Below are 25,240 nucleotides of genomic sequence, written 5' to 3'. Positions count from 1 at the left end.
ATAAAAGCATCAGATGCATTTAGCCTTACTTCTACTGGTGACTATTTATCCATCACTAATACCTCAAATCAGTAAGTGGATCGCAGGGATTAGATGGAAGGGAATAAACATTTATTAAGCACCTACTATGTGCCACGCTCTCTGCTAAGCACCTTACAAATATTCTCTCATTTTAACATGGCAGTGACCACAAGACTATGGCTAATAAAAAAAATCAACCTCAGGCAAGAATAGAATCTTCTTTTTCTTAATGAAGAAATGTTTCTGTCCTTAACAGTCTGCCTAAAGATAGGATGATAAACTAAATGCCCTGTGGAGGTCTCTCAGATCAATGCTTTTGGGACAAGTTCAACTAGATTAAAATCTCATAACTAGGGTATACCACACCCAATGGAGTGTTACTCACAGAATTCTTAAGAGCATAATACCACGGAAATTAGAAGTATTCTCTGCATGCACCAATACCTATGATGATGATTCTATTTCCTGTCATCAGTCTTTAAATGGAAAAATTGCTTTACAAGAAAATACTGAACTGAAACTTGTTATAAAGCGAACTTCTACATATCCATGGGTGTCTTCATAAAAATTAAACTGCCTCATCCTTTCTCGCAGGTTAAAGCAGCCTACCTTCTACAGGTAGCTTCTCTCAAGAGTTCTTATTCTTATTCTTATCAACTCTCTTACAGCTAGGTGGCACAGTGGGTAGAATGGAGTCAAGAAGACTCAGATTCCTGAGTTCAAATCTAGCCTCAGATGCTTACTAGCTGTGTGATCCTAGGCAAGTCATTTAACCTTGTTGGCCTTAGTTTCCTCACCTGTAAGATGAGCTGGAGAAGGAAATGGCAGACTGCTGTGGTATCTTTGCCAAGGTCACAGAGAGTCAGAAGTGACTGAACAACAACAACAATTCTTATTAGCTCTCCCTGAAATTTCTTTCTCACAGCATTCTGCATCTCTCCAGATCCTCAGTGCAGACAAGATGATCTTGGTTGGCAAGGGGAAATCTGCAGATGCCCTGGGGTCTCCATGGAATTCACTGTATTTTTCTACTCTCTAAGATCCTGGAGACTGCAGCCAAGAGGTTCAAAGGTAATGTACATTTTTTGCTGTCTTTGCTTCAGAAGTAATTGCTATTGTGCTCTCAACGACAGACAACAAACCTAGTAACAGACTTTCATAAACTAAGTTTTAACCCAGGGAGAGTAAAGCTGACCTTCCACATTTGCTCAGAATAATATTCACCAGACTTTTTCTTACACAAACATTAGAAGTAAGTGGTAAAATGTCAACAGTCCCTAGGCAGGAAGATAATGGAAGAGATTTCCTTTTTCCTTTCTAGTTCTTCTTTACTACAGGATTAAAATGGTACAACTTCATGAAGCACATATTGCTAGCCCTCGCATCACCAGCACGGACTTTAAGCTCCGAGACTTGTAGCCGCGGGCTCCAGCTGACTGTTTGACGCCAGGCCCACTACTTGCCTGTCACTACCATCTTCATTTGCAGCCTCTGAAATCACATTAGAAAATGCTGGCTTCTTCTGCAGAGGCCCCAAGAACAGGGAAAATGGCAGAAGGTGAAAATACCTATTTTTAAGACTGGCTATTGTCCCAATATAAATAGATATGCGTTTTCAGGTCAGATATTTCAGTTTGCCACAGATATTCCCTTTTCCTATCTGCTTAAAGTATCATTCGCATAGCACATGCAAAAACCCTGCTAGGTGATACCAGACATTTCAAACATCTCCTTTCTTAAAGCCAACTTAATTGAGAGCTATTGGTTTGTCATGGTAGATGCAAATTATGCCGCAGAAAGTGGACAGCTCTTTTCAGACTGGGATGGCTCTAACTTGAGGGTCAAAAGGTTTCTTTTCATTAAGACCCAAGGAGATAATACTACTCAATGGGCATATGAAATGAATAGGTGTGGATCCAGTGGTTCAGTCAGATGCCACCTCACCATCCAATCCATAGAACTCTGTGGGATGCCACATACCTGATCTGTTGAAAAGGACATCAGTGTCCTTTTCTGTTTGGTTTGTTTTGTTTTGTTTTTGGTGAAAAGGACATCAGTGTCCTTTTTTGTTTGTTTGTTTGTTTGTTTTTGGTGAGGCAACTGGGGTTAAGTGACTTGCCCAGGGTCATACAGCTGTTAAGTGTTACGTGTCTGAGGCTGGATTTGACATCAGTGTCCTTTTAAGGGAAATAAAAAGATATATGACTGCAAGGCACTCATAGACATGAAAACCCATAGGAAAAAAAAGGCTACAATATCCCTTTTTAGCATCATGTATCTATGGGGTTGGGGCAGCTAGATGGCTCAGTGGATAGGACACTGGGCCTGAAGTCAAGACCTGAGTTCAAATCCAGCCTGAGACACTTAAGAGCTAAGCAAGTTATTTAACCTCTCTTTGCCTTAATCCACTAGAGAAGGCAATGGCAAACCTCTCCAGTATCTTTATCAAGAAAGCTGCAGGGATGGTATGGTCCAGGGGGTCATGAAGGGTGAGATATGACTGAATGACCAAACAACATCATCATCTATGGGGTTGCTTTTTGGGGCAGATGGAAAGGTCTTCTTTACGAGAAAAAGATCATTTTTTTCTGTTATTTCTTGGGCAGTTTTTTGTAGACAGACTCCCATACAGGTCTCATTGTCTTTTTTTCAAAGGAAAACACTTTCACTAAGTTTAACCCTTGAATCCAGATGTGCTTGACAAACTGATGACTATTTCAAATAACTGGCAGGTTTAAATCTGAAGTATGAAAAATTAGAAATCACATTTGTTCGATGACATAAATGAGCACACCAGGTGTTTGCTACATCTGTTTTCCTGGAACAATTCAGAAATGATACACCTGGGATGGCTCACAGGATCCTTTTAAAGACAGGTACCTGGCTGCCAAAGGTAACAAACCAACGTTAAGAGGGGTACTACCTAAAAAAAAAAAGTCTTTTCTTCCAATATAAAAGATGCATCTATGGAACTATGATATGTATTCCAGTCCATGTCTGGTAAACTCTCAGATAATAGCAGCGTGGTAGGGTCACTGGGGTTCTATTAGCTCAATTAATGAGGAGTAAGATAAGGCTAACACCCAGCTCTTCAGATGGCTAAGGAATAGAGCTGGTAGTAATGGAGTTATTAACCTGCGTCAGCCAGTAAATTTTGCTGCTGATTCCAACTCCATTTCCTAGTTCAGGTCTCCATTAATAGGCTGTTTATTATCTCTAATCCGCATAAGGATCAGCTGCTGAAATGTGAAAGCTTCCTGGAAGGACCAAATGGTCCCCACCCACCTACCCAAAATCTCCCTGCTTTGCATTTTAATTTTCCCCTTGGTCCTGTGGACTTCCTCTTAGGAGACTGTAACATCGATTTCACTTTTAATTACATAGGGCTCTATAGCCTACTGAAAAGAGAGTATCACAGGTACCTAAAATAAGGCTCTTATAATCCAATCAGGTGGCTCTGTCGTATCTAGAATGGGCTATTTTAATTGCTGATTTCATACAGTACCACTGTAAATGAGCATTTGTTTGTCCTCAATAACTAAGAAATTCACTAGAATTTAAAAACTAAGATTAGCAAAGTGGCACGATGTAGAACTTCCACTGTGGGAGTAAAAATGTCTCCCCTAAAAAAAAAAGGACAAGAAAAAAAGGCAAAACAAGTGATATTTAAGGAATAAGTCATGCAGACATTTAGGATGTCTATGTTATTTATATGATCACATATGGAGTCAATATAATAAACATGAGTTGACATTCTTGTGACCAGCCATTCTTCTTCAAATCCTGCTTCTGAAATCCTTCAATGCTCAGCTCAGGGGCCCTTGTCTCGGTGAGGCTTTCCCTCGTGTCATCACCCTCTAGGTGTTGGTGTTCGGTCCAAAATTTTCCATGCACCATACATGTTTGTGTATGAGTTGTAAGGTATAGTTAAGGCAGGTTCTCTGTTCGCTATGCCATACTCCCTTGTGCACATACTAAGCACTTAATTTGTTGAATTGACAGCAGAAAGAGCACTTAATCCTGGGGTCAGAGGATGTGGGTTCAAATCCCACATTGGATAATTACTACCTGTGTGGCTTTGTGCAAATCTTAGCACCTCCTTGGGCCACAGCTTCCTCCTCTGATGAGGAGAATTGGGCTAGTTGAAATTCTGCGTTCCCTTCCAACTCTACATATATCATCATCTACGGTCCTGTGACCCAAGAAATAAAGGGTATCTCCATTACATTAGCTAGTTTTATTTATTGTTGTTGAGTCATTTCTAGTCATGTCTGACTCTTTGTGAACTCAGTTGGAGTTTTCTTAGCACAGATACTACAGAGGTTTACAATTTCCTTAGGCAGCTCATTTTACAGATGAGGAAACTGAGGCAAACAGAGTTAAGCGACCTGCCCAGGATCAAATAGCTAGTTAAGTGCCTGATGCCAGATTTGAACTCAGGAAGATGAGTCTTCCTGACTCCAGGTCCGATGATCTATCCATTGTACCATCAAGCTGCCCCATAGACAGTTTTATCTCCATTACATTAGAGTGGATTTCAGTAGCCACAATAGAAGCTTTATTTTAATAAATAACCATTTTCATGCTTCTTAATCATGGATACAAACTTGTAATAGACCCATTTTTCTTTTCTAAATTGTGTATTTGGCCTTTTAGTATTTGAGTACAAGACATAAAAGACCACACTTGGTTTTCTGAACTACTACATAGAGGTAGTATGTAAAAGAAATCATTAACATACAATTCCAAATGTTTTTGTTCAAAGGATTATATTGGGCCAAATTACTTCCTAACTGTGGTATTTTAAAATCTATATTCAACATGAACAACCTACACACTGATAGGTCTAATGTGACTTCTGGCTTACTTGTCTGTTGATGAGAAGACACCCAGCAGAGATTCTTAGAGCAACAAAAGGCCAGACACGTGTACAGGTACACACATAAGCAAATACAAAATAAATCCAAGGTAATTGAGGGTGGGGAGGGGGAAGCCACATTGGTAGTTAGAGAGACCAGGATCATGTAGAAAGAAGGTAGCAACTGGGCTGAGCTTTAAAGGAAATTAGAGATTCCAAGAGACAGAGGTGAGGAGGTCGAGCGTTCCAAACACGGAGCAGAGCTTGTTCAAAGGCAGGAAGACAGGAGACAGAATGTCCTGCAGCAGGAACAGCTAGAAGGCCAGTTTGACCCAACCACAGAGAGTGTGAGCCAGTGCTCAAGAGAAAGAGCAGCTGGGAAGAGGAAAAGAAATCTTCTTTATGTCACCACCAGAAAAATTAATGTTTATATAATGCTTTAAGGCTTATGAATCACCTTCCCAATGACAACCTTTTAAGAGAGGTCATATAAGTATCATTATTGCTCCCCACCCTCACTTTTTTAAAAAGGAAACAGATTCAGAGAGGACAGCATTTGGCCAAGAAAAGATAGTGAAGAAGTAGAAGGTGAATGTCAAAATTACAGGTAGCATTGAATCAAAAGGCTGTTGTCGTCATTATTGTTCAGTCATGACCCCACTTGGGGTCTTCTTGGCAAGGATACTAGAGTGCTTTGCCATTTCCTTCTCCCTCCCATTTAACAGATGAGGAAACTGAGGCAAATAGTGTTAAGTGACTTACCCAGGGTTATAAGCTGGTAAGTGTCTGAGGCCAGATTTGAACTGATGTACATGTCTTTCTGACTCCAGGCCTGGCACTCTATCCACTACGCCCCACCTAGCTGCTCTAAAAGGCTATAATACCATTAAAATAACTTAAGCCATTGGTTGCAGAATCAAGATTAATTGCCCATGTACTAAATGACAGTACTAGACTAGTCTAGTAATAAGAGTACAGATACAAAGACATCCTCTTGTAACAATTTTGAAGTTGTTTGAATCTCCTTTGCTTTCAATACTTTTATCTTATCCTGGAGACCTTGAGCTTTTATGTTAGTTTAATGTTATATGATTTAACATCACAAATTAATCTTTGACTTGTTTTCTATTTCTGCTAAATAAATACTCTGTCCTTGAGTTTGGTATTATAATGCAAGATATATATTTATAGATAACTGCCTGAAATTCTCTAGAAGTCCCCAGAAAGGTATATAAATCCTCAAGCTTTTTTTGTTGGTTAGCATTCATGGTTGGTATGGGGAAGGGAAACCATGTCGGTCAATAATAATAATAGCTAACATTTATATAGTACTTACTATATGTCAGGCACTGTGCTAATCACTTCACAATTATTATCTATTTGATCCTCACAACCACCCTGGGAAGTAGGTGCTATTATTATCCTCATTTAATGGATAAGGAAACTGAGGCAAAGAGAGGTTAAGTGACTTGCCCAGGATCACACAGCTAGGAACTGTCTGAGGCTGGATTTGAATTCAGGTTGTCTTGACTCCAGGCCCAGAGCTCCATCCACTAAGCCACCTGGCTGCCTCCTAATAATAATCTTCCTAACAATGATTTAACAAATTAATATATGTGTTTCTAATAGGTCTGATCCCCTAAGCCACAGTGTGATTCAACTTACTTGCTTCAGTAAACAGTAACAATCATCTGTTTTGGAATCAATTTGGAGGAAACAGTGACCATCCCTTCTCTCTCTCTCTTTTTCTCTCTCTCTCTCTCTCTCTCTCTCTCTCTCTCTCTCTCTCTCTCTCTCTCTCTCTCTCTCTCTCTCTCTCTCCCCCTCTCCCTCTCTCTCCTCTCTCTCTCTCTCTCTCTCTCTCTCTCTCTCTCGCTCTCGCTCTCTCAAAGATAAACAGCTCCACAAAAGACTGGCCAAGCCAATCCACCTCTGTCTCCAAAACATGCCCTTTACTCTCCCACTTCTGTAGCATTGTTCACTCAGCTTGCTATGCTTACATCCCACCATTTATTTGTTCGATCCCTATTCATCCTTTAAAGACCAATTGCAATGTCATTCTGGCTGGTAATGACCTTCCCCCTTGGACTTCACATATTGTTTTGTTTTGGAGTTCTCCTGTAATGTAATGTCATATACTATGCTCATCTATTTTTCTAAAATGTTATTCCCCTACTAACTGTAAGTTCTATGAAGGTAGGATTTGTGTCGTGTTTTCTCGTGCTTAAGAAACAGTTGATGAATGAATGGCAGAGTGAATTTCATAGCCACACTGGATTTGGGTTCAAAGGATCTGACCTTGAATCTTCCTCATCTATAAAATAAAGGAATAAAAATAATCTCAGTGTATCATCTTGTACCTATTACGCTGGTTAAAAGAATATTATAAATTAAGTGTCCGTGGGGCTGCAGAGAAGCATACCCTATATAATACATAAGTGAACATCAATCCTACATCACCAACTGCATATTGGACCTTTCCAAATGGATGGCCTGTGGGCATCTCAGTCCCAACATGCCCCAAACAGAAGCGATTTCTTTTCCCGCAAGCTCCTCCTCTCCCCTCCTCTTCTGAATGTCACTATTGCCATCAAGAAGACCGACATGCTTCCATTCACCCAGGTTTGCAGCCTTGGCATCATCCTCAACTCCTCATTCTCCCTTCACCCCACACATCCAGTCAATTGCCAAATTTTGCTGTTTCTACCCCCACCACATCTCTCCCATCTATTTCCTTTTTTCTGCTCACACAGCCATCATCCTGGCCCTGCTCATCTCACAGTAGCTTTCTAATGGATATCCCTACTTCAGGTCTCCCCATTCTAATCTATCCTCCACACAACTGCCAAAGTGATATTCCTAAAGCACAGGTCTAACCATCCTATTGCTCTGCTCAATAAACTCCAATTTTACTCTCCAATATTACTATGATCATACATCATTGTATTCTATATGTGACTATTATAAATAACGTGGTATACATAATTACATAAATATTCATATACTATTACACATAATTATCATCTTATCAAATATGAACCTGCTCTGTTGGACATCAAAAGGCCTTCACAATACGACTCTAATCTACTTTTCTAGCCTAGTTATTTATTATTCCCTCTTCCTCTTATTGTTTCTTACACACCATCCTCCATCATCCATCTTCATGCCTTTGCCTGGGCTGCCCTCCATACCTGGAATGCTCTCCCTCCTCACCTCTGCCTCTTCCATCACTGCTTAACCCGAACACCACCTTCCATAGGGGCCCTTTCGTGAACTTTCTGGCTACTACAGCTACTGAAGCCTCCTCCCCCTCCAAATTACCTTGTGTTCCGTTGGAGGTAATAACATGAGTATGCATGTTGTTATCCCCAGAAAAGCTTTCTGAGAATCAGGACTGTTTCATTTTCCTCTCTGTATTCTCAGCACTTAGCACAGTGCCTGGAATACAGTAAGCACTTAATAAATGCTTGTTTGTTGGTTAGTTGGCTGGTGGAAACACTTTGGAAAGCAACAAGGTTGCCAGGAAGAGTCAGAAAACTGGCCCATTCTTAACCCAGTGATTCCGTTGCAAGGATTTTAGTCTACAATATTACAATAAGGGAAAAAGGAACCCAGCTCTACAAAAATATTCATAGCTGTTATATTCCTAATAGCAAAAAATGGAAACCATATATCCAACAATTGGAGAATGGCTGAATAAATTATGGTATATGAGTTTAACAGAATATTATGGTACCATAAAAAAGATCAATATGGAAAGTGCAAGGAAATATGGAGAGACCTATATGAGGTGGTACAAAGTGATCTCAGCAGAATGAGAACTGTACACACACTGACTGTAATTCTACTTTTTTTTTTTTAAGGAAGAAAGACAAGATGTCCTGAAGTAGTAGATTTTCAGATGGCCCTGGAGAGGGACACAGAACAAAAAAACATTTTTAAAAACTGGTTTTTCGTTGAGTAATTTATTTGGTTCTATCTTGCTAAATGCTAATGGTTTTATGTAAGATCATTTTTCATTTGGTTTGTTTTATTATTTGCATTTTTGTAGTGGTTATCTTTATGTTTTGCTTTTAAATAGGGAATGGAGTAGACTAGATGATCTTTACCTCCTAGCTCTACACCTTATTATCCTATGACCCCAAGTGTTATTTACCCAATATTTCAGAAGCCATTCATTGTTGCTTATACAAGGTTCTGAATGAAAGTTCATTTGGGGAATGTAGCTCCAGTTACCTAAAGGGCCTTCAGACTCCCTTATCTGTCGAGAGGCACAAAACCCACAGCCCACTTTGGTGTGCGATTCCCCACTGCAGGGGTCCGTAGGTGAGGTGACAATACTCAGGATCTTTTAGATGGTTGGAATTTGCCAGCGTTTGACTTGCTGTCAACACTGTCTCTCCCTTGGAGGCAGCCCTTCCATGTAGACACCAGTTCTGCTCTCCAGCAGGCTGTTTGTGATAACTGTCTTTTTGTTTAGTGAGGACTGAAATAACCCTGGCATAGTCTAGGAGGCAAACCTAATGACAAGAGATCTGTCACAGTTTTCCCAGTGACAATGAAGATAAAGTTCCCCAGCAAATGTGGGTGTGGAGCTGCATGTCTGTCTTACTTGGGATGTCCTTTTAGGGCACAACCAACTCTGTCTTAGCCTCTTCCATTTTGCAATTTCCATTTTGAACCAGGGTGCTTGGAACACAAATTAGCTAGTCCAAATGGTCATCCTTGAGGGATTTATTTAGACCCACAAAAAAAAAAAAAAGAAAGTGGGGAGAAAGAGCCATTTTAAGGAAAATAACAATTATAAAATGCCTGGTAGCGCTCTGCTGTATTTGGCTGTCATAAACTCATCTAGCATTTTATATATATCTTGTACTGCATGACTCCTTTCTATTTTTCACCCAGGTACTTTCGCAGCCATGCCTGCTGAACTAAAATAAACAGGATTCTGTACCTGCTGTCGATGAAAGTCTCTGTTAAACCTTGACATAAGTAAACCAGAGTCTTTTATTTTAACCATCCAATTCTTGCAACCTCCTGACATGAGAGGTTTTAATGGTCCTTTTCTTTCTTTCTTTCTTTCTTTTTAATGTCCCCACCATGTGCCACCATCACTCAGAGACTATCAGAGAGATTTGGTTTCTCATTCACCTTAAAGGCTTCCATAATTCAACATAATTAAGATCACATCCAGATACCCAGCAACTTCAGCAACAGGGAGGATTTTCAAAACGAGTTTGCCTCCTCGTACCACAGACATAAAGGAGGCAAGATGACATTTTTGTCTGGTTCATGGCAAACTTACTGATGTCAATCTGAACTCTATTCTCTTTCTATGGTAAATATTAATTCTAAAGGAAAATACCATGCTTCAAATTTGCAGCATGAAATGAATTATTTTCCTGTTAGGCAGAGGGCAGAATTTTGGATGAAGCAGTGGATTTTTTTATATCATTATTACTGTGTTTTAACAAACTTTATAGCCCATATTGTTTGTTCTCAAATAACTTTTCCCCCCTTCTTTTCTGCCATCAATTACCTGGTTTGTTCCCTTCACTGTATGATGTTGGAATCAAGAGATTGATACTGCTCAATGGTATATAATTTAGGATTATGTGCATTGGGTTTATGCAGCGGGAGTCAGACAAAACATAGCATTTGAACAGTATCCATTTATTAGCGCTAAGAAAGAGATTTATACTGTGACAAGTAGACAATAACTCTGTTTTCTGATAAGCCAAAGAGGTCTGCTTTGGAATCCAATACACAGAGTGGCTTACCCTTTCACCAATAATTCTGTTTACTAGTGTGAGTATATTTTAATAATAAACTTGATATATATATGTAAATTTATTTTAATCTAATTTCATCAACCGAACCCTCCTAAAAATGAGCCTTTGTAGATTGTTTTCATATCTGAGTTATAGATTTCTGTATCCTATTCCCAGATTGATTTCTAGGCTATAATTCTGTCAAGATTTCCTCCTGGTGTCAAAAACAGCAACACCACAGCTAGAGTGTTTTATAATTGGCATCACACCTCAACCAGAATTATAGCCCTAATGTGCTTTCCCAGGGTGGGTGGTTTGATTTTCGAATCTCTCTTTTTCTCAGTCTATAACTGGACTTCAAGATTTTATGGCAAAAAAATTGTCTGCAGGATTAATCAGGAAATGTTTAATTTAAAGCATATGTTTGGGTGGGGCAGAGACAGGAGAAGGAGGGAGAAAAGACAAGAAAGAGAAAGCACTCTCTGAGCAATGTGAGAGAAATGTAGAAGAATGATTAAACACAAAACATATGAATTAATCAGGGTTGTAAGTGAATATTTTAAAATGTATCTGCCTTCCTTCTGCTCTGAGGTCAAATAAATTAAGTTGCTATTCCTTACTAATTCTCCGGGCACCAATCCTTACTACCTGGGCGAGTGGGCTCTTTGCAAGCCTAAATTAAATCAAAGTCATATTTGTGAAGTGCTTTCTTGTCCATTTAAAAATAAATACTCCACCCCAAACAGCAGGCCTGGTTCTTTGAAGCTAGCATAGTATGCGGGGCTCAGCAAATATAACATTTTGACCTGGGGTTTGGAAAGTTGGTAACACATACCTCCTCCAGCCCACATTGATTCATTTGCTTCTTCTACAGGTATGATTGTCTTGAATATATCCAAAGCGCCTTTCATCCCCAAACATTTCATGCACTTAAAATAAGGTACAGTCCGGTCATGATGAGATTACTCATCCAGCGTAGGAACAGAACAAAAAAGGTATTGTGGTCTCACAGAAATCATAGCTCCAGAATTTCACAACTCATGTTAAAGGTTAATAAGAGGGCCAATTTTAACAGTGAACAAAAGCCCAGAAAGCAACATTGCTTGGGAGTTATTATGGAAGCCAGAGAGGAATGAGGACTGATATGGGGAGAGCCAGCAAAGTTTAAATTATAAGGAGGCAAGAACAACAGGATATTTGACATGAATTACTGTAATCTATGGCAAAGTGCTCCAGAATAAGAATGGGGACATTGTTATTGGGAAAAGAGAGCGAGAATAGCAAAAAACACGGCCCTATGGGAGATACAAAAAAGTATGACACATTGGCCCAGCTTCTCAGGAACCTTACAATTTAGTTGAGGAGACAAGACATGTACAGAAAGTTAAATAACAGTACAAGAAATGTCATGAGGCAGGCTAAGTTAAATGCTACTCCAACAATTGTCCTGACTGCTGCTTTGAGGATCAAATGAATTAATGCATGTGAAAATGCTTAGAAAAATATTTTTAAAAAACACTTACATTGCACTGTGATAGCATACTGTAATATTAATAGTAATAATAACTTGGTGTTCTATTCTGAGCTCTCCACTCCTGAGCACAGAATCTTGGAAAAGTCAGTCAACCTTAGGCAGAATTTTCCCATTTTAGAAATGAGAATATTGTTTGAATATAGTATACTTGAGAATTACTTTAAGAACTATGAGGTAGATATCGACTACAGAGTTCTAATGAGACAGCAGCTACAATTTAGTCCTGGCTACTACAATACCAGGATAAGATAGTTAACTGGAAGTTTTTCAAATAAAAGAAAGGAATACATTGTACTGATATTGAAAGATAAAAGAAAAATAGCTAGAAGCTAACTAAAACTACATTTATTCCATATTCCTTTAGCCTCCATTATGATTTTCTCTGTGATAATGCTGCCTGTTCAGTCATATAATCCTAGAGGGCAAGGATCTTACTTATTTAATTCATTTAATACCATAACCTAAGGAATGCTTAATAAATATTTTTGAATAGAAAAAGGAATTGAGTGGGTGGAGGCTGATATTAGGCAAAAAATTTAAAGTGATGTTGTAAGAAGTAAGGTCCCTAACACCAGCCAGCTATGTGTGCTCGAGCAAGTAATTTCATTTCTCCCGTTTGTAAAAGGAGCAGGATGACTTCAGGATCCCTTCCAGCTCTAACAATCCATAATTCTATGACTCCGCATGCCAAGAGTGAGTGACCACTTGTAGTGGGCCAGTAATAGAGAATGTTGATGTGATTAATTTATAGTTTAGCAAATTAAGGGAAAGGATAGGCTGGTCCATTTTTGTAAGCCAGTAATTTTAAGAATTTACCTGCAAGACTGAATTAAAACAACTAAATGCACATTGATTAACAATGTATATAACAAATGCATTCACTAATTTGTTCATTGATTGAACAAACTCAGAAAAGATATGGTCAAAGCTTTGGGATTAAGCACAAAAGAAGAGTGAGAGCCAAACCTAAGGATAAGAAAGAAAAAAATAATGAAAGCTACCCATCATCATTATCATTATTATTCTTGTTGTTGTTATTGTTGTAGTTTTTCTCATCTCATGGGTACAAATGGTCCCAGGACCAGTTGATATCCTGCTATTATTCTTTTATATTTGATATTCTATAGATCAGTGCACTGGTGGAAAAAATGATAGCTTTTTGTAGTTGAATAAAATTATTAAAATGTAAGCTCATCCTCTGCAAGCTCACTGAAAGCATTCCTGATACAACACCAGTAGCAGACAGACAAGAGTAATGCTATTCACCTCATCCTGTTCCCACAGGATTTTGATCTCTTCTAAGAGGTCTCTGATAATAATGTCATTTATATAGCACTTTAAGTGTGTTATAAGTACTGCTTTATATTTTGAAAGTTTTAAAATCTTGATCTCAAGGTTTTTTTAGATCCTTGTTAAATCTACGTGATTATGAGCAACAGTTCATTCTGTGATGACGGTCCAGTTCTAATATAATTTATTGGTTGAATTCTCCTGAATAGTATTATTATCCTCCTCCTCCTCCTCATTATTATTATTAGCATTGCTCCACTAAAGTCTTACTCCGATACTTACCTCATGGTAGGGTGGAAGTGACCTTGGTATTTCCCAGGCTATACCAACAGAACACAAGTTATTGAGGGTCTTACATCTTACCAACACAGGAAAGCTTTGAGTGTGAGCCTATCTAGGTACTGTATCATTCAAGAACTTTAGTCTAACTAAGTTGGCCAGTAGGTGAGGATTTTTTGGACACAGAAACTCACTAAATTGCCTGCTAAATTATGCGGGTGGGGATGGAGTGGGGGAGAGTGGGGGTGTTGCAATGTGCGCTAATGGAAGACTCATAGAAATCCCTTTATCGCTCTGGGCTTCCGTTTCCTTGTAAGTAAAATGAAGGGACTAGACTAGATAATGTTTAAGATCTTTTCTATTCTATTCTGTGAATCCAAGTACTAATCATACTTCCTACTTGGGTGGTATTTCACAATTTCCATAGAATTTTCACATATTTTGTTGGATCTTCACAATAATCCTGTGAAATAGACAAAGGTTATTGCATCTATTTTATAGATGAGAAAACTGAAGCTCAGAAAGGTTCAGTGATTCACCCAAGGTCACACACGTAGTAAATGGAAGAATTAGATTTCACATCCAGGTCTTCTAAAGTCTTAAGTCCAGTGCTCTGTACTATAGGAAGACATAAGAGCTACAAGATCCTCCTCAGTATCTTTGCAGAGAAGGAACAGAACTCAACACGCAGAAAGCACTGAAAACTCATTAACATGAAGTAGATGAAAATATTCTATGACAGCTCTCCAGTGGGCATCGGAAAGTATAATTAGTTCTAGTTTTAGAGTCAGAAAACATGGGTTCAAAGCCTGACTCCATCACTTTCAACCTGTGTGTCTCTGAGCCAGTCATGTCTTCTGGACTTTAGCTTCCTCATCTGTAAAATGACAATGTTTTAACTTGGTCATTTATAAAGTCTCTTCTAGATCAAAATGCTGCATCCCAAACTGCAGGGAAGTCCAGTCATGGAGACACTCACTTACCAAGCTTCAAAAATTCTTGCTACAACCAATAGTGTACCTGTTGGGCATGAATCCCGCATTATCCAGGAGAGTTGCTTGATTTAAGTCTTGAGGGAAACCGTGAAGCACCCATCCACAGCGAATGCAATCCTGTTTACTGAGACGGTTTATCAGGACTCTTATGATGATTTGATCAGGAACTAGAAGGAGAAAAAAATGAAACCGTGTTTTGGACAAAAGTAAAAAACTGAGTTTATGAAATCTCTCTTGGAAGATTTATGTGAATTGATGCACAATGAAGTAAGCAGAACCAGGAAAGCAATATACACATTGACTACAGCAATTTAAATGGAAAAAAACAACCACAACCAAACAATCCAAATTGAATGCTGTGAAATTATAATGACCAGCTTCCTATTCTCCTAAGTGAATAGCACAGGGCTTTATATATAGCAGTCTCCCACGAAAGGGTGGCTGGACTTTATATGAATATATATATATACCTTTCTATTCAATTAAACTGAGGGTAGAGTCTGTATTTTATACTGCTTAGTTTTTCCCTCAGGTACTTCAAGTTTAGATTTATATTTAGATCTGTTGACTGATTTCAAAGCTTTTTCAACTATCTGTTTTGCTTTGTAATAGTTTTCAAGTTTTTTCTAGCGTGTTTGGTTTGCTTATACACCTCCTTCAGGGTAGGAATATATGTCATTCATTTTTAAAAGACTTACAACCATTTCAAGTTTGTAGATCTATACCCCAAGAAGATTAAAGAAAAAGAAAGAGGACCTATATACACAAAAATATTTATAGCAGCTCTTTTTGTGTTGGTGAAGAATTAGAAACCCATCAATTGGGGAATGGCTGAACATGTTGTAGTATATGAATATGATGGAATACTAACTATTGTGTTGTAAGAAATGATGAAGGGGATGGTCTCAGAAAGACCTGGGAAGATTTATATGAACTGATGGAAAGTGAAGTGAGCAAAATCAGGAGAACAATCTACATAGTAACTGCAATAGTGTAAAGTTAATCAACTGTGAAAGACTTAGCAACTGATCAATATAATGATCTACCACAACTCCAAAGGACTGATGATGTAAAATGCTATTCACTTGCAGATAGAGAACTGATAAAGACTGAAGTATATTTTTCCCCCTTTCCTTATTTTTCTTGCTTTTTTTTGGAACATGAATAATACGGAAATGTTTTACATGACTTCTTATGTATAATGGGTATCTTATTTCTTGTCTTCTCAAAGAATGGAAGAGGGGGTGGAAAAAGGAAGAAAATTTGCAACTGAAAAAAAATTAAAAAGAATAATTTCCAGTATGGCACCATGATGCACAATGCACAATCATGTAAATGTTTACCATACTTTTAATTACAGAAAAATCAGAGAAATGGCAATACTTTCCTCCTTAATTTAGAGAATAAAGATTATGCTGTCTGGTACACTGTCATATGCTTAAAGGTATTATTTTGCCATGTAAAATATTCACTTACATGAAATCAGTCTCATAGCTAATATGTCTCAAAGGCAGGATTTGAAGCCAGGTCTTCCTAACTCAGAGATTAGCTCTCTAACTACTGCAACATATTGCCTCTCAAATTACAGATGAAAAAACTTAACCTGAGAGGTTAAGTAACAACAACAATAATAGCTAAAATTTATATAATCCTTACAGGTTTATAAAGCACTTTACATATATCACTTCATTTAATGCTCAAAACAACCCAAACTCTGTGTGTGTGTGTGTGTGTGTGTGTGTGTGAGAGAGAGAGAGAGAGAGAAAGAGAGAGAGAGAGAGAGAGAGAGAGAGAGAGAGAGAGAGAGAGAGAGAGAGAGAGAGAGAGAGAGCGCAAGAGAGAGCCTAGTAACTTGCCAAAGGTCAAGCAGCTAATAAGTAGCAGAGATGGCACGTGAAGCCAAATCCTCCAACTCCAAATCCAGTGCTTTTTTTTCTTTATGCCACACAATATTTTCACACTACTAATACGTCTCTCATAATTCTAAGCATTTATGGAAGCAGGATGAATTTAGCATTAGAGAAGGCAATTGTTTCCATAATCAGAACCGTAAGCATTCAATTCAAAGGCATATACCTAAAACCAGAATCTCTGCAAACTCATGCCCACGAATAGCCAGATGCAAACACAGGTGAGAATGCCAGAGAAGCAAGAGGGGTGAGGGTGGGTTGGAAAAATTAATCACAGAACAGTAAGAACATTGAATGTGAGCTTTATCCATCCTCCCACTGGAGTTCTATAAAGCTATACTATGAAAGTTCTCCCAACACTTTCAATGGTGTTCAGAGAAGCACAAGGGAGTTCTGTAGCAAGCCCACAGATGAGACTGTGTTAACAAGCTTTCTGTTTTTCAATTAGGTGGGGGATCCCCTGAACTGGCATACAATTATTTAACAAGTTGGCCGCAGTTTCAGGTGTGTCAGGTTGCATTGGCCAGCCACTATAGGTTTTCTCTAAAGGGACACATCACACAGGATGACCCACCTCAGTTTCCAAGACTCTCTTAAATGTTATTTGTCAATCTATGATCTCCTAAAACTTGCTTTTCTCTAGTCTTCACCTCACATTCTTTTCTGATTCATATTTAGAACCAACTATTTCTCAAGATTCAATGTTTAAGGATAACTGAAGACTACAGGAAACGTATATAGAAAATGAAATATTACACTGAAACCTCTTATTTACATTGACACAACTGACATTTTCCTGAAATTTATACCTTCTCCCCCAGACTCATTAAATGTCCTATGTGGGTGATGTTCTGAGTTCCAGCAATTTGCACTGCATTCCCTGCAATTTGCACTCATTTTTCAGAGATGATTGGTAAATATTACCATTGTTTGCTGTGAAATTAGTTCTCAAGAGAAGATAGTTTCCTATATAGTTATTATAACTGACTGCTTCACACCTTCTTTAGAGATGCATAGCTTCCCTGATACAATATAAAAGAAAATCAAAAGTAAGTGCTTATCGAGGCCTTACAACAATGGGAACACAAAGAACAATAAAAACAAACCTGAATGTTTTGTAATGATAATGACCAAGCTCAGACCAGAGAAGGGCTGGGGAAGGGCACCTCCCTCCCTTTCTGGTAGACATGGGGAACTATGGGTGGAGAATATTGCTTGTATTTTCAGACATGGTTGATGCTTGTTGAATTGACGTTTCTTTTAAATTTCTGTTATAAAGGAAGGCTTGATGGATAGGGGAAGGAGGGAAGCATATATTCGGAAATGCACGTGATATGTAAACAAAAAGCACCAGCCAAAAAAAAATGCTCACGTACTTTGAGCTGGGCCTGAATGCTGGCTATTATTTCAATAGGTGAAGCTGGGGAAAAGATGTTACAATCATAGGGAACACTAAAGAGGGGCACAGAAATGGGGAGGTTGGGGAGATATTTGTAAAACAGTGAATAATTTATTTGTCAGAAACAGAATTAGTCTGAGATAAAGGATTGGAGCTAAATTCTGGTGGTTCTTGAACGTCAGGCTAAGGAGTCTGTACTTTCTGTTCAGGAGGAGGGGTAGCAGAAAGAGCCCTGTACTGGCATGTGGGATTCCTCCCTCGTCTGGGCCTTAGTTTCCTCCATTGTAAAATGAGGGCATCTAGCTCTAATCCAGTCACCAATGGGGAGCCACCAAAGGTTTATAAGGATGGGAGGAATGAAATCAGAGCTACCCACTAGCAAGGTTAAGCTGTCAACTATATGTAGGATGGCTCTGAGAAAGGGCTAGATTAGAGGCAGGGAGGCCTGGGAGGAGACTGAACTCTAACAGGTGACAACAGGAATAGAAGAAAGGGGATATGTGTAAGAAATACGGAGACAGCAAATTTAACATGACCCTCACTGATTGTACTGAGAGAAGGTCTCTTTGTTTTAAGAAGCAACATGTTTCATTCATAGCACTGATTTAAATATGTTGTTGTTCGGTCGTTTTTCAGTCATGTCCACCTCTTCATGACCCCATTTGGGGTTTTCTTGGCAAAGATACTGGAGTGGTTTACCATTTCCTTCTCTAGCTCATTTTACAGATGAGGAAACAGAGTTAAGTGACTTACTCAGGGTCACACAGCTAGTGTCTAAGGCCAGATTTAAACTCAAGAAGATGAGTCTTCCTGATTCCCAGCCTAGTGCTCTATCCACTGGGCTACCAGCTGCTTGATTTAAATATAGCCACCATCATCATAGAGGTTCTTTAAAGGTTAGCAAGAGGGGCAGCTGAGTGGAGCAGTGGATAGAGCACGGGGCCTGAAGTCAGGAGGACCTGAGTTCAAATCCAACCTCAGACCAAACACTGGACACTTACTAGCTGTGTGACCTGGGCAAGTCACTTAACCCCAATTGCCTAAAAGCAAAAAAAAAAAAAAGCTAGAAAGAACTGCGTCACAACTAAATTCAGTTCAGTTCTATGTACCAGGCAATGTACTGATGCTTTGGATACAAAGGGAAAAACCAAAGTCCCAGCCCCCCACTCAAGGAGTTTAATTATAAAATCAATAAAGAGTCTAAACCTAGTGCTAATCCACAAATATTAAATGGTGATCACTTACAATTTTTTAGGACTTGACATCACCTTTCATTCACTTTAAAAACTCAGAACCCACAATGTTCCAAGAGGATTGTGAAAGGAAAGCAACATGATATTGTAATTGAAAGAGGACCTGCCAGTCAGGTCCAATACTTTGTATAGTTGTTTGTTTGTTTGTTTGTTTTTAAATTGAATTGTCTGTGGACATCTTGTTTCCCTCAGAATATAAGCTTCATGAACACAAGAACTTTCATTATTATCTTTTTATCTCTAGTGCTCAGTCAAGTTTTCAGTACACAGATGGCGCTTACCACATACTTATTGAAAATTGAATTTAGTTTTAATAATACCAGCTCTGCAAGTAGCTGACTATATGAATCTTAGACCAGTCTTGGTCTCTGTTTCCTTCCTCATATTTAGAATGAGGTGTTAGATTCAAAAGCCTCTAAGGTCCTAGCTCTGACATTACATGACTATTACAAAGAAGCAGGTAAGAACAGATTGTAAAGATGATCTCAAATATAAGTGAAAATGTTCTTCCAAATACAATGGTGACAACTGTCTTTCCTAGTGGGAGAACTATATTAAGTGCAATTCTTTCTTTCATTCTTCCTTCCTTCTTTCCTTTCTTTTTAAACTCTCCTCATTTGTTGCCTTAGAATAGAATCATAGAACCACAGAATCCTAGAATCCATACATTTTAGCTGGCTAGGGGACTTGAGAAATCATCCGGTTCAAGCCCCTCTGGGCTACCATTCCCTCTACAACTTTCAGTTTAAAACTCAAACCTTCCATCTCATACCCATCAGACGGGTACAGGATGACAAAAGTGGAAAGTGACACATGCTGGAAGGGCTATGGGAAAACAGGCACATTGATGCACCATGAGTAGAGCCATAAATTAGTCAAGTAATTCTGGAAAACAATTTGGAGCTCTGCCTTCAAAAGTTACCAAACTATACTTGTCCTTTGACCCAACTATATAACTCCTAGTCCCGTACACCAGAGATCAGAGGAAAAGGACCTATACATACAAAAAAAAATTATAGCATTTCTTTTCATAACAGCCAAAGCTGGAAATCCAAAGGAGTACCTACCTATGGGGAAATTGCAACACAAATTATGATATATGAATATAATAGAATAAAAATGTGCCATGAGAAATTACTAAATGGCTGTTTCAGAGGAAACTATGAAGACTTCTGTGAACTGAATCAGAGTGAAAGAAGTAGAATTAGGAGAAAAAATTTAATGATGAAAACAACACAGAGAAATACAACTTTGGAAACTCTAATCAAGGCAAGGCTAAACCAATGCAAATCCAGAGGACTAACGATGAAACAGGCCATCTACCTCCTGCTAGAAATGTGAAGAACTTAAAAATATAGAATGACTAGGTGGCATAGTGGATAGAGCACTGGCCCTGGAGTCAGGAGGACCTAAGTTCTAATCTGGCCCCAGACACACAACATTTACTAGCTGTGTGATTCTGGGCAAGTTACTTAACCCCAATTACCTCACCAAAAAAAAAAAAACCCAGTAGAATGAGACATACATTTTAGCCATGGCCAATATGGGAATTTGTTTTGCTGTAGTATGCATATTCAGAATGAGGGTCTTATTTTTCAGTTTTAAAAATTGTTCAATGGTAGGTGGGAGGGGATTTGGGAAAGGCATATACAAAATTCTTGTTTTCAAAAAGAATTTTTAAAAAAGAAATCAAACTTTGATAATTCAACTAATAGTACAGAATATGACACATTTTCACACATGAACAGTACAACACAAATTTGTTTTGATTAACTATACTTCTTTGTTACAAGGGAGGCTTTTTATTTGGGATGAAGGGGAGAGTAAACCCCCTTTAAAAAAAAGGAAAAGAGCATCAATGAATCATCTAAAAATACACAGAAGAGAATAGAAGGAAAAAGGAGGCACAGACACCAGGGCAATGATTTTAAAGGACAAGTTGACATGTCATAAATTCATGATTTCAAAAACAACCCTCTTTTTCTGTTCTTCTTTCCATGCAGAAATACTCTATATTGTTCTGTTAATATTCAAGAATTAGAATAACATAAGATAGCAGAACCAAAAAAAGATGTTAGAGACCATCTAGTTCTTTCCTTTCACCTTACAAATGAGGAAACTGTGACTTATCCAAGCCCACTCTGCAAATGATTGGCCAGGCAAGAGATTCAAACCAAAGTCTTCTGGGAGCTGAAATAATGCACCACCTGCTTGAGTCAATTTTTAAAAAAACTGAGCAAAGATCAAAATGCTTTTCAGGTCTCCATGTATTTGTAGGGCAGATCACTAAGAGGTACTCTTCAGGCAACCACACAATAAAATCTTGTGAGAAGAGAAATAAGAAAACAATGAAAAAAGTTACATTAGGATATCAGAGCCCTTAAGAGACCACATGGTTCAATCCCCTCGTTTTACACAGATTAGAATTTTGAAAAAAAAAACATTGATTTCCCTAGAAGCACAGAATTGGTACCAGAATTGGTACCAGAACCCATGTCTCCTATTTCTTAGTCACTCGCTTTTTGCTCTATACAAGACTGCCCCTCATTAATGCCCCTTTCCCATAGATAGCCTATCTTATGCCAACTTTCTGGATTCACTCATTCCATCAACCAATCAACAAGCATTTTAAAAGTACCTCCTGCACTAGGCACAGGGGGAGAATACAACGTTTAGGTAAGACACTGTCTCTGACCTCATGGAGTTCATAGTCTAGTAGGAAGGATCAGTCACTAACTGTTGGAGGCACCTGGGGGGCGTGGTAAATAGAGTACTGGGCCCAGAGTCAGAGAGAACTGAATTCAAACCTGGCCTCAGACACTTTCTAGATGTGTGACCCTGGGTAAATAATTTTACCTCTGTATGCCTCAGTTTCCACATCTGTAAAATGTAAACTATAATAACAGCACCTACCTACCTCTCAAGGCTGTTGTGAGAATCAAATGAGATAACAATTGTTAAGTACTAGTGCAGTGCCTGGCATATAGTAAGTGCTATATAAATGTTTACTATCATTATTCTCATTAAATATGATCCTATTTATAAAGTGCTTAGCATATCATCTGGCACATCACAGGCACTTAGTGCTTTTTTCCTTTCCCTTCCTTATACATTTAGCATAGCATGCAATGATACTTGAGAGTTGCATGATTGTGGCACAAAACCAAGCACTCTGTGTATCACCAACTCGGGGGGGGGAGTAGCGGGGACAACTCATGGAAGAGGTGGCATGTGAATTGTACTTTAAAAGATGGCTAGAAATTCAACCAATTAAGGTAAGATATTCTAGACATATGACATCAGGGTTAGCAGGTGCTATGTAGCAAATATATGGTGTCTAAGTGGAAGGATGGATTGGATCCTATTAACACATCTTTCCCAGTCTCCTTAATCTTCATGTCCATGGAATGAAAGAAATTGACACTAATGGGCCGTTGCTGCATTTGTGTGCTATCATATTGTGCCTCAGATCCCAAATAAATATGGTCATAGTATGCCCATTTATAGCACAATCCATGAAGAATTAAAACGGCAGGTCATCCAAAGGCTGCCATCTGACTAGACGCATTATGTGGGTAAAGAGGTTGCAACATATTACCAGAAGCATTCAAGGATTGGTATAAAAGAGTTCATCACTAAGATGGCTGGAAAAGGAGGCAGGCTAGGATGATGGTGATGGACAGAGCAAGAGTACAAGATGACAAGCTGGCAGCCTGAGTGTTGAGCCGATATCCCTGTCTTGTGAAGAGATCTCAGTGAAAGTCCCCAGGATATTGGCAGAAGCCATAGAACAGGGTTTAGAAAAGAACACAAACAAGAACCCCACAGGATGAAAAACATATGCATGGGTTGTGACCTATACCATCGGAGAGAGTGCCCACATTGAGGAGATCATAGATTCATTGAACTATAGATATCAATTTACATCAATCAACATGTACTCTCTAGTGTATCTCACACGGTTGTTGTGATGAAAACGCTTCGTAAACCTGAAACCACTATGAAAATAAAGGTTATTGAGATCAACATGAATAAAACATCAAAATCATATGCATTGGGTGGCAAATCTGGCTGTGAAATCTCAGGTCTCGGAGCGGGATTCTAGGCAGTTCATACTAGCCCTTACCTATAGATGAAGGTAGCTAGGTGGCATAGTGTTGGGCTTGAAGTCAGGAAGACATCTTCCTGAGTTCAAATCTAGCCTTAGACACTTACTAGCTGTGTGACCCTGGGCAAGTCACTTAACCCTGTCTGTCTCAGTTTCCTCACCTGTAAAATGACCCGGAGAAGGAAATGGTAAACTACTCCAGTATCTTTGCCAAGAAAACCCCAAATGGGGTCATGAAGAGTCAGACATGACTGAACGACAATAATAGATAGAAGAGTGCTATAGCTACTTTACCTAAGCAAAAATGGTTCTACTCTTCTTAACCTCATTCCCCCAACATATATACTTCCCTTATCTGTGTCTATTCATTGTTCAGTTGCGGGTTGAACTATACAGTGTGTTTGACTCTGACTCTGAAGTAAACCCCACATTCCCCACCCCTGGGTATTTGCTAAAGCTCTTGGGCAAAGAGCCTCCAACCTGTGCATCACCAAAGAGCACTTGACAGGTGGATTGTTACTCTGTTCTTAAAGATCTCCAAAGATTGTGGCATGAACTGATGAGCTAGGTGAATTACAAAAGCAAAGTCAAAGCAATTCCTGTTTAACATTTTTCTCACACAACATTAGGGAGCTCCCCCATAGAGCAGTTCTGTGGCACTTATCTGGGTTGAGGTGAAGAGGGGTGGGAGATATTGCTAGAGGCTAAAGCAAATTATAGATGACTCTGGGTGCACTGACTTGAACTGTTTCGTCTGAGGTGGAGGAAAAACTCTTGCCAAATGAGCTTTTCTTCTCACCCTCTAGAAAAATTCCCTGAAACATGTGAGATCCCAGGATACGGCCCTGGAGAAGACCATGCATTTAGCTAAACTGACCAAAAAAATCTATCTCCTCTCCTATCTCCAGTTAGTGTGCCTTTACTCTCTTTCAGCCTCTTTTTTAAAAAAACTAACTCTTTTTTTTCCCTGTGAAGGCTATCGACTCATTTCTTCCACCTTGCCCTATCTGGCTGGCCAGTTCAGCACAAATGCACTTTTCGGAAAGGATCTCTGCTGTTGTGCTCTGCCAAAAGTTTAAAGTCCCCTTGATAATACTGCCCATTTAGCCTTTATCCTCTTCTCAGATAGAGATTTTTCAGCTTGGGTCTAAAGTCTTTCACCATTAATTCAGATGCCTAAGGCTTGATTTCAGTGCTTGACAGTTAACATCTTACCCTGAGCACTAGCTGCTGCTAAGGGCTACCTCCCCGGAATGTCCTGTCAACCCTAAATTTAGCAAAGTGCAAGATGTGAATGTCCTATTATTTTAGGAGGCCACACTGGATGACTTCACTTGCTTGCTCAAGATCTTCCATGAAAGACCTGAATCTTCACAATGACCTCAAAGTAATTAAAACTTCAATTCACTTGTTCCCTAATGGACTCAGTTACTGATTTAAATAGTGGCTTAATGTAGTTTATCATCATCGAGGCTAATGAGTCCTTGAGGCATGCCATCCAGCCTGGAATAGGGCTGTGCCTAAAGACTGGGTTCCCCCCAAACCAGGAGTGATCAGCTGGAAGTCTAATGAGGAAAAAGGGTCACTGGGATGGTCGCCACATGCCACAACTGACGGATTGTGAAAGGGCTCTGCCTTTTCACTCTATGCCAAGTCACAGAATGTGAGAAAGGGACCATCTTAGAAACCATCTCGCCTAACCCTCTAATTTTATGTATAAGGATCCTGATGCCCAGAGAGGGAGAGTGATCTTCCAAAAGTGACACACACAGGTTGCCGCAGTCTCAACCTGTGGGCTTTACGTTTCACCATGCTGCCATCT

The 25,240-nt window shown here is 39.1% G+C and overlaps 1 protein-coding gene across 4 annotated transcripts in view; it reads right to left on the bottom strand.

The window, feature by feature from the left end:
- Positions 1-25,240, bottom strand: part of AK8 (adenylate kinase 8) — a 156,722-nt gene that overhangs the window by 40,827 nt on the left and 90,655 nt on the right. For all 4 annotated transcript variants that reach the window (XM_020973470.2, XM_020973469.2, XM_020973468.2 and 1 more), the window contains one exon: positions 14,774-14,915. In XM_020973470.2, coding sequence (XP_020829129.1) covers positions 14,774-14,915 — 142 coding nt within the window. The remainder of the gene's footprint in view (positions 1-14,773; positions 14,916-25,240) is intronic.

This window comes from Phascolarctos cinereus, unplaced genomic scaffold (genome assembly GCF_003287225.1).
Source record: "Phascolarctos cinereus isolate Bilbo 61053 unplaced genomic scaffold, phaCin_HiC Scaffold_2;HRSCAF=192, whole genome shotgun sequence".
In the NCBI taxonomy this organism is placed as follows: Eukaryota; Metazoa; Chordata; class Mammalia; order Diprotodontia; family Phascolarctidae; genus Phascolarctos; species Phascolarctos cinereus.
The sequence above is the reverse complement of the archived record's forward strand: the minus strand, read 5'-3'. Positions and strand labels throughout refer to the sequence as shown.